A 10,865-nucleotide genomic window follows, 5' to 3' on the forward strand; every position below is an offset into this window, starting at 1 on the left:
GGCATCTGTTGACTACAGCACCTGTTTTATCCACTCACACCTGGCCTGCTTCTCTCCTGCTTCACCTGCTTGGTCCTGTAGACACTGGGACCTTCCACCCCTGCACCGAGCCTCTTAGGTTGGGAGCAACGTGACCCAGAGCAAAGGTGGGTGGACCCTGGTGTTCATCAGGTCCCCAAGCCCAAATCCCCAACTCATAAACCCCAAAGGATGTTTTTCCAGTTCTGATTGTGGTTATGGGAAGAGCAGGGGGCCAGGAGGGGCCTTCCTTCCCAGCTCTAGCAGGTGCTGATTTTTTCATCTTAAAGACCTGGCCCAGTGATCGTATCCTTCCCCGGAAGGAGTGCCCATTTGGGGACATGCAGGGAGCAAGCAGACTGTGAGCAGAGGTCTCCTGGTGCTGGTCACAGTGCTGGGCCCTGGAGGGTGGGAACGAAATACAGCTGGAGGCTGCGCTTTGTTGAACCCCAGGAATTAAGCCCTTTAGATCTTTCAAGTCATTATTGCTTCCAAGAACCTCCTCTAATAATAAAAGAATATCTATGCAAAGGCTGCAAGAAAATATTTAAAAATAAATATACATCCTAAAAAGCAAGAGTGCCCCTCTTTAGCCCCCCAACTCTCTTCCCTGGAGTCAAACATGATCCACAGGGTCATGTATGTACACACACATACAGCAAATATACCAAGAAGTCACTCCACGTATGCTTTGCAGCTTGCTTTTTTTCAATTAACCACATCTTGTGGCTTTTTCTGTGTCTGTTCATAACTACCTAGTCAGAGTTAAAACCCCTTTTTGAATAGGTAATATATGCAAATAATACATAAAATGGTGTGTATATATAAGTATATAGAACTTGCCCTTTCATTTCCATTTCTCAACCTTCCTGTTCCCTTGCTTGGAAAAATTGTGGCCACCAGTTTCTAACGTAGCCCTCCAGCAGTGTTTTACACGTGCACAGGCAAATGCAGAGCCCTTCCCGCACCCGTCAAAAATGGCAGCCCAGGCCATGTGTTGTGCATCTTGCCCTTTGTGTCTCACTGTGTATTTTGGCCACGTTTCGTGGTAGTAGGGATGGAGCCACCGCACAGCCTTTCACTATAGGGATGAACGGTAATTACTGAGCCCATTACCTGTTGATGGGCATTTAGGTTGTTTCTAGTCTTTTTGCTGTTATAATAAAATCAAGGCTATAGCAAAAGCATATTCTTAGTAGACTGTGTCTATCTCCAGGTTAGATTTCAGAAAGCTGTGACACTGCTGTCCAGCCTTGTAAAGAAGGTCTGATTATCCATCATTTTATAGAGGAGAAAGAGGAGGCTCTGAGGCAGGGCCACATGCACAAGTCAGGCAAGCAATGAGGCGACATTACCTGAGACTCCGCCCAGGGCTATGTGTCTTAAGGCCTGTATTCCTTCCACCTTTCCTCCCTCTTCCTTGTTTCTGCCAGAGGCCTGAGAGCAGCCCCCTGCTCGGGCTCTGGGGCTGGCCATATAAAGTGTCAGGGAAAAACCGGAGTCGCTTCCTAATATGGTCACAAGAGGGAAATCCCAGGTTTGCAGCTGGCACCTACTGGTGGCACGGTGCCCGTCAGACGCTGGCTGGGACAGGGGAGGCTAGGATGATGAAACCTTTGAATTTAACCAGCTGGAGGAGAGTCAGGGGGACCAGGGGGTGGAAACATAGCCAACTCCGGTTGGGCTGGGTCGGGGCGAGGGTGAACCAAGGTTAACAGCGGTGGTGGAGCAGCCAGGTTCCAAAGCCCAGTGCCCTGCGTGAGGCATGCTGCTGCCTGCCCAGGCCTTCCTCGAGATCATTGCACCCTGGCTTGCTTGGGAAGTCTTTGCTGGACTGAACAGAGATTCAGATCTGCCTGGAAGCATGGGTTAAGTGCTTGCTGTGTGCATGGCACCAGGAGAGGTGTTAAGCAAACAGGAGGAAAATAATATTCCTCCTTTAGAAACAAGTGATGGAGTGGAGAGGGTTGTGTGCTCCTTCCTTCTTCCTTTTATTCATGTCATTCAGCAAGAATTGTCTACCCTGCGGCCAGCACTGAGGGGGGTGCTAGAGACACGGTAGCATGCAGCTCATGGTCCCAGAGGCTGAGCTCTGAAAAAGGTGATAGAAATGGCTCTGGGAAGATCAGGGAAAAGTGTTCGAGATACAGAGAACAGCATATGTGAAGGCTCCAAGGTGGCAAGGTTTTTGTCATCAAGGAACGAAGGGAGCACAATAATAGTCACTAACATTGATTATAGCACCTACCACCTACCAGGCAACCTCTGAACAAGTTGTTCGTATGCCTCCCTGTTTTGCAGATGAGGATAAGTGAGGCTCAGAGAGGTTAAGGGACTAGCCCAAGGTCACACAGCCAGGAAGTAGCCAAGTGAGGGTTCAAATCCAAATCCCCCTTACTCTTAACCACTGCCCCTTACTGCCTCCAGGTCAAGGGCTTGGGTGGGGATGGTTTGGGCTGTGAGTGATACCCGAATTCAACAGGAGCGTGGCAGTGAGCATGGCCCCGAGGAGCTGGAGGTGGAGTTGAGTTCTGAAGGGGAGGCGGGGTTCGGCTGACCTTTGTTCAGATTGGGTACTTTTTTGGAGGCCTGGGCTGGAGACAGGGACACAGATGAACAGGACAACAGGACACAGCCCTGCCCAGGCTCAACAAGGTCTACTGAGCACCTACTGTGTGCATTATAAGGCCCCCAGGTCACAGAGGTGAAGGCAGGCTGTTTTTGTTCTAGGGAAGCTTTACCGTTAATTTATCCTCTAGGCATTCATTTAGCAAGCATTTAGTTAGCACCTACTGTATGCTCACAGGAGAGATAGAAGGGTCTCCCCACTCTTAGGGCACTCGTGCGGCTGGTGTTCACAGGGTGGGTGGCAGGGGCCTGCGTGATGGAATGGGGGAGGGGCATGGCAGCCAGGCAGCCCCCAGCCCCACCAGCCTGGGTGCGGGTCGTGATCCCACTTACCTTTGCCCTTGCTTTGCTCCCCTTCAGGTCCAGCTATACCAAGCTGCTTGCAGTTCACCTGCATGCACCCCCTGACCTGCCTTCCTGCCTCTCTGCCTCTGTTCCTTCCTACCCTGAGCTGGTTAACACCTTCTCCTCTTTAAAACAGAGGGTCCCTCCCCCCAGAAGTTTCCCTGACCACCCCCAACACGGATTAGGGCCTTGGGCCTTCTCTTCCTTGTTCCCCTAATCCCCTGTTCTTACGATTCTTTTCTTAAACACACTTATCTCCCCTTCTGATTTTTAAGTTCTTTAAGGGCAGCAGCTATCACTGATTTCTTTGTCTCCAGCCCCTGGCACAGACCTGGTATATAGTAGGTGCTCAGTAAATGGTGGATGGATGTTTAGACAGGCCTTATGTTGACCTCATTCATGCCCTTTTCAGGGGAATGGGGGGAACCTGAGCAATCATTGCCCCTCCCCCATCAATCCTGTACCTTTAAGGATACCCTTCCTCCACCGGCACCGGCCACCACACACCATTGTCCCTTAGGGGACTAAGCCCTGGAAGGACGTTCCCTCCCACTCTCTAGTCACCTCCCACCCTTGACTGAAAGCCCCTCGAGAGCTTTTTTCTTTTTTTTTTTTTGCATGTTCTGTAGTCCCCACACCTTGCATGGTATCTGGAAAACGCATATTGAATGAATTGAACGAACAAACAAATGATCAGCTGTTTCTGCTTCTGTAGGTCGGGCCTAGGCTGGATGGTATAACGGACCGTGCTCACCCCTGGGAGTGGGCCAGGCTGAGCTTGGTGCTGCCGGGGTCTTGCTTGGTGACCTTGATCAGGTCGCTTAGCCTCTCTGTTGTTTGGTTTTCCCTGAATGTAACCTGGGGTGGAATCTCCGCTCCTCCTCCCTTGGTCACTTCTGGGGGAGAAGACAGGCTTTGCGGCCACCAGAGCCTTGAGAAGTGCTGCCGTTTATTGCTCGGGGAAAGCAGTTCCCATGGGACAGGTTGGGCTATCTCCTGACCCGTGACTTCAACCCACGGGGTCGTCTGACGTACGCTGAGGAACAATAATAGTGACGGTGACGCCTCACACAGGCACGGCACGGGGGGCAGGTCCTGAGCCTTCAGTCCCCTTTCCCTGTTCGGATTGTTTTCTGATGTTCCTGACAGCCCGGGGTAAGTGACCGAGGCACAGGTCCCAACCAATGGCGGCGTATTAAGCTAAATCGTGAGGACGTGTCGGGGAAAACACAACCACGGACAAATCCCTGGTGGTTTTCCTGAAGGGGAATTTAGAAGGGAAGGCTTCAGGAAAAAAGCGGGCAGGGTACGGCAGGTTGAGGTAACGGTCACAGTCTCGTGAGACTCTGCATTTGACATCAGATGAGGTGAGTGTTAGGACAAGGGAGGGAAGGAAGCATCGGTGATGTATGTCCCTGGTAAGTGGCAGAACGTTGCGTCTTGTCTCTGTTCCGTACCTGGGAAGATGAGTAGTCGACATTCCTTAGGGTGGAGTCAAACAGACTTTAGTGTTAGGAGCTGGACTCAGCCTGCAGACCCAAAGTTACAATTTGCATGTCCTTGTTTGTGGGAAGCCAACAGAGAATTTCCCTGTGAATGATCTGGTGGGGGGAGGTGGAGCAGTCCTTGTAGATGCCTGAGGCCTCTCACCTTTCCATGGGGACCTGGCCAATTCCTCTGGAAGTGGGTGTTTCATGACTCGCCCTCCAGCCTGATCTTCCCTTTTCTATAAGGAGCTGAGGGAGGTGGTCCTGACATTTTTATTTTCCTTTATATTCCTATTCACCTGGTAGAACAGGACTGCTATTTTAATTTTTTTAAATTTTTTAAAGACAAGGTTTCACTTTGTTTCCCAGGCTGGAGTGCAGTGGTGTGATCACAGCTCACTGCAGCCTCAAACTCTCAGGCTCAAGCGATCCTCCCACCCCAGCCTCCCAAGTAGCTGAGACTATAGGTGTGTACCACCACACTTGGCTAATTTTTTTATATTTATTTTTATTTTTATTTTTTTTATTTCGTAGAGCTGGGGTCTCACTCTGTTGCTTAGGCTGGTCTCGAACTCCTGGCCTCAGGTGATCCTCCCACCTTGGCCTCCCTAAGTGTTGAGATTAGAGGCATGAGCCACTGCACCTGGCTCGCTATTTTTTTTTTTTTTTAAAGTGTGGTAAAATGTATGTAACATAAAATTCACCATTTTAAATATTTTAAAGCTGCGGTCCCCAACCCTTGGGCCACAGACCGGCACCCAGCCATGGCATGTTAGGAACCAGGCTGCAGAGTTCCTGGTTCCCCCCCACCCCCCAATCCATGGAAAAACTGTCTTCCATGAAACGGGTCCCTGGTGCCAGAAAGGTCGGGGACGGCTGTTTTAAAGGATACAATTCAGTGGCATTTAGCGCATTCACAGTGCTGTACGACGATCACCGCTGTCTAGTTCTAGAACACTTCTACGACTCCAAAAGGAAGCTCCCTACCCGTTAGCAGTCACTCCCCAGCCTCCCCTCTCTCCAGCCCCTGGGAACCACGAACTTGTTTCTGTCTCTGTGGTTTTGCCTATTCTGGATACTTCACATAAATGAGATCACACGATGTGGGGCCTTAGCGCCTGGCTCCGTTCACTCAGCGTCACCTTCCTAAGGTTCTTCCGCGTGGGACGGGTCAGTGCTTCCTGCTTTCCAAGGACAGCTGCCTTTGTCTCCATTTTACAGATGAGGAAGTACTTTGTGAAGAGGGGTAAACAGTCGTGATTTCTAGTTCTCGGTTTCCCTCCAGGTGTGTGACCGGGTGACAACCTCACCTAGCCTCAGTTTCCCCTCTTGTCAAATGGGCAGCGGGGAAATCACAGCATCACTGTTACAGGGTAGTTAGGAACATTCGATACAAAGATGCTCATGTCGTGCTTAGTTTGGTGCCTGACACATAGTAGGTGCTCGTGCTGGAGGCTGTCATTTAGGCCCGTGAGGCCCAAGGAGGTGAGTAGGAGTGGTAGGAGTGGAGCTGAGATTTGAACCCAGAACTGTTTAAAACCCCACATGTAGCATGTGTGCCTTGAAATCCAATCTCGTGCTTTGCTGCTCTTCCCCTGTACCCGGCATATCAGCGATGCCCAGGGGTTCCCACTAGGACTCTGAGCTGTGGCTTCCTCATCTCTAAAATGAGGGCGCCGAGCACGTCTGTCTGATCTCCCTGGCGAAGGTCTGGAAGTAAGCACGGTTCTCTGTCCCCAGACGTACTCGGGCCTCTTCTGCGTGGTCGTCAACCCCTACAAGCACCTGCCCATCTACTCGGAGAAGATCGTCGACATGTACAAGGGCAAGAAGAGGCACGAGATGCCGCCTCACATCTACGCCATCGCCGACACGGCGTACCGGAGCATGCTGCAAGGTGAGCCGGCGCGGGGCGGGCGCGGGAGCCCGGCGAGGGCCGTGCGGGGCCGCCCCCGAGAGCCCCTCCTGTCCCGCCCGCCTGCAGTGCTTGCCAGGAATGTGCAGTTTGGCAGCAGCGCGCGGGGACAGGAGTGCCGTGACTGAAAAAGGGAAAAAGCCAGCCGAGCATCTGTGTGCGCGGCCCGGCAGCGCCAGGGGAGCGGAGAGCTTGGGCAAATACGGGCATGGGCTCCGCAGCGCCCCGTCCCGCCAGGCCAGCTGTCTGGAAGGGAAGCGAAGAGGGCGGGTCACGGCCACCCCGGGTGTGCACCCACCTGTCCCTCACTCCCCGTGGGTCGGTGGGTGGACAGATGTCTTTTCTTCTCCAGCCTCAGTTTCCTCATCTGTCAAAGGGGGTGATAGTCTCCCTCCTGTAGCTTGTTGTAAAAGCTGCTCATGCCGGCTTTGCCAGACTTGAGACTTTTGCGTATTACCTTCATGTTTGTGTCTTGTTATCGTCACGATCGTTAATAGACTTTCACTGAGGCATGACCCTAGATGCATACGGCAGAGTGGGCTAATTTACGGTGCTTGGCTCAAAATGCACTTTTACGTGTATCTACAGTGGTATAATCACCACCCAGACCAAGAGGTGAAAGATTTCTGGAAAGTTCCCTTGTTCTTCCTCCTAGTCTGTACCTCCTCAATACCCTCCCTCCACACACGGACACCCCAGGAGTAATTGCTATGCTGACTTCTGTCACCTCAATTAGTCTGGCCTATTCTCGAACTTCCTAAAAATGATGTCCTTATTATTACTTCCCTAATATTTTTCTTATAAGCTTCCGCCATCCCCAACTTAGTCTGAACTGAGCAAAAACCAGCAATGTGCTCTATTAGTTAAGAGCATGGCTTCTAGCCCAGAGCTGCCTCTGTTCCAATCCCAGCTCTGCCACTCCTGGGCTGTGTGACCTTGGGCAAGTCTAACCTCTCTGTGCTTCTGTTTCCTCATTTGTAAAAGGGGATTGTACTAACCATGACCTACCTCATTGGGCTGATGTGAGGAGTAAACGTACCATTACATCGAAAGTGCTTAGAGCAGTGCCTGGTAGTTGGTGAAAACTCATTAAGTGTAAGCTATTACTATCTTCATCGTGCATGAAACCAGAAGGTAGATATACCCATTTTGTATTTTTCTAATGCACATTGAAAAGAACACGTAATTATTAAAACACAAATTATTCATCTGGAGGCAGCTAACGTCCCCTCTCTTACCACACATGGGGATGTTCGCTGTGCTTCATACAGTGCCTGCCATGGCACAAGCTTGCAAAGTAGGAGTTTGTGTCTCGGGGGTCGTCTCGGCTTCTCCCTGGAGCAGCCTGGAGCAGCCACCCCGAGTCACACACAGGCACTGGGCAGTTAATACGAACAAGGGCATCTGGTGGCCGGCGAAGGCTACAGGGAACCAGAACCTAACACCTCCTCTAAAGGGGCAGCTGACACGTGGGAGCACGGGAATCTGAGTTAGGGAGCACGGGAATCTGAGTTAGGAATTGAGAGGAACAAAATTCTGGAAGTTCCTGAGGGCAGAAATTCAGGCGTGCCCAGAAATTCAGGTGAGCCCCCAAGGTAAGGGGGCTCAGGCAGAAGTACCCTGAGTTACTGACGGAGTTAGCCAGACACCACAGCTGTGACCTGAACTGGATCACTCGAGGCACGGGACTGCCGTCATCCGCACAGATCGGGAGATCTTTGGTTTTTGTGTGCACATACATCCTTTGTGGTCTCCCTCGATGGAAGAGTATTTCAAAAGTGGTTCACACACCTCTTTGGGAAGGTAAACATCAAAAAGTTACAGTGTTCATATCATTTGGGGTGCTTCTGGTTGCAAGTAACAGAACAGCCAACTAAAGTGGCTTAAACAGTAGGAGTTTGTTACCTCATAGGAAAGTCTACAGGTTGATGATATTAGGGTTGGGTACTTTAGCAGCTCCAAAGCAGACTTCTTTGGGGTTTTCTTGGCTTCTTCCTCATGGTTACAAAATGGCAGCCATAGCTCCAGGCATCACATCCTCATATGATAATATCCAAAAGCATGAAGGAAGAGGAGATTTAGGTTCTTTCCTTGTCTTTTTTTTTTTTTTTAATCAGGGAGGAACTTGGTCATATGCCAACCCCTAAACCAATCACTGGCAAAGGGGACTGAGATGTTTACAATTGGTTTGGACCATTCCTGGTTCTTTTCTGGAGCTGAGAGACATCCCACTAAGCAGATTTTATCTGAATACCAGAATGAAATAAAATTCTGTTAGCAAAGGAGACAGAGAGAGTGGCAGATGGGTAAACATTACTATAGTGCTCTGAAAATATATCTTTGTAACTTAAAAAATTTTTAGTATTATGTATTCATTCTAGAAAATTTTAAACATCTATTTAAGCAAAGAAGAATTTACCAGCACCTAGAATTCTATCACCCAGAGCTCATCACCATTATCATTTTGCTATGCAATCTTTTATACGCTGAGCTGAAAGGCATGAAATGAGGAGGTTTTGATTATCTGAAGATAATTGGTTCTAGAAAGAAGATCATTTAAAAGACGGACCAAAGCTTCACTGTATATAATCGGGGGTTGGGGGTGAGGTTTAACTGGGCTTGAAAAACGACATTGCAAATTATGAGAACAGGTTTATTTTATTTTACATATAATAGGAATTTGGTTGTAATTGTAACTAGATGATAATTTGTAGGTTGAACATAAAATGAATTAAGGGTCTTTTTTTTTTTTTTTTGCCTTAACATTTTTTTTTTTTTGGACAACATCATGTGAGAGCGTAATACAACATTCTTCACGTCATGCTTGCCCTCTGCAGCCAGAGCTAAAGAGGATCATTCTTGCAGACTTATTTGAGTAGTCACTAGTTTTCCTAAGAGCTTCTTTTCCTTCTCTGGTGTTTAGCGCAGTCTCTCAATGCCCCTGGGGTCTTATGGTTCAAGGCGATTCTCTGATATGCAGTTGCAAATTGACCTCTTTTTGCATGACCTTTCCAAGGCCATCGACTTTGTGAAGTGCTGCACTTTATTTCACGGAGCTGCCACTTTGTTCTGTGTTCATATCATGACGGTGGATGTCGACACCCAGTGATTGGCAAAGTGAGGCCATCGACTTGTAGGTGACAGTGATGCAGACCACAGGGGTCTGATTTCCCATGTAGTCAGTTCATTTTGTGTCATGACTTTTGCTTCCCTAGACAACCTAACTACGGAGCAGTGTTATACTCCATGACAAGGACCCCCTGTGTTAATATAGTTCATTCTTCCTGGGCCCTATGTTTTAACACAAAATCGTACAGTCAGCTCTCTAACATTGCTTAGAAATGTTCAGTTGACATTGATGTGTTCTAAGCTCCAGTAGAAAATGGCAACCGTGAACACACACATCCGTGAAACATAAGATATTTGTTTAGTTTAAAAGTCAATCAACAGCTGGGACATACTCATTCATGTTGGCATGACCTTGTGCTTTCTGGCAAATCATTGATGGTGGACTCCAAAAGAAAAAAAATCTCAAAAATCATGCTTGGGAAGAATTCTGTTCATCCACTTAATTTTAAGGGGGAATTTGTTTTTTCGTGTAGGCTCAGTGTGTGACTCCATGCATGAACGTTGCTGTCCCATGCTGGGATCCACGCTGAGCTTACCCTCTGGGTGGAGAGGCAAAGCCAGCAGGTGTGGCCTCCTTCATGGAGCAAGCTGGGGTGTGACAATGTGGGGTTGAGGAGGGACAGAGAATACAGGTGCACCAAATGTAGAACGAAGCATTTCGATTGTGTTATATGCTTCTAAGTTCCTGAGGACCCTCAAACTCCATTAAGACCCATCGACTCCATCCCTGTCTGCATGTTCATCATTGTATCTCCAGCTCATTTCCTGGTGCCTGGCATATAGTAGCTGCTCAGTTAATATTTGTTGAATGAATGATGGAATCAAGAACCATTGGAGTTGTTTAAAGAAAAGAACCTACAAAAGTCTGGATGGATGGGTTGTCTGGGAGGAGTGAGGCTTTAATCCTTGAAGCATGGTTTACTAAGGCGAGAGAGAGGAAATGGGTGGCATTCTAGCCGAAAATAACAAAAGCCTGAGCGTGGAGGCGAGGATGGGGGCCGCCACTAGAGCTCCAGGGACTGGCTAGTACAGTGCGGTGGGAAGTGCACAGCTAGAGGCTCAGCTCTTTGCGGCCTCAGAGAGTTGGGAACATGGGAGGGACCTTCTAAGAGGTAGTTCAAAACACTGCACTCCTCCAAAAGGAAGCCAAGCCCCTTGGGGGGAGGGGGAGAGAGAAGTAGACACTTCAAAGATACATCTGTGTATGTGTAAATTGTGTCACCTTATGTTTTAAGTTTCCCCGTGCTTTTTTGTTTTTGGAAAGATGATACATCCAAATTCAAAAGGTGAATTTCTCCCTTCAACCCTAGTTCACCTCCCCAATGACAACCATGGTTTCTAGC

General features: G+C 49.0%; 1 protein-coding gene across 1 annotated transcript in view; it reads left to right on the top strand.

Annotated features, from left to right (window-relative positions):
- Positions 1-10,865, top strand: part of LOC105812997 (myosin-11-like) — a 55,562-nt gene that overhangs the window by 17,830 nt on the left and 26,867 nt on the right. Inside the window, exon 3 of the mRNA XM_012647558.1 lies at positions 6,219-6,375. Within this exon, the coding sequence (XP_012503012.1) occupies positions 6,219-6,375 (157 nt within the window). The remainder of the gene's footprint in view (positions 1-6,218; positions 6,376-10,865) is intronic.

The sequence above is a fragment of the Propithecus coquereli genome, unplaced genomic scaffold, assembly GCF_000956105.1.
Source record: "Propithecus coquereli isolate 6110/MARCELLA unplaced genomic scaffold, Pcoq_1.0 Scaffold27, whole genome shotgun sequence".
NCBI lineage: Eukaryota > Metazoa > Chordata > Mammalia > Primates > Indriidae > Propithecus > Propithecus coquereli.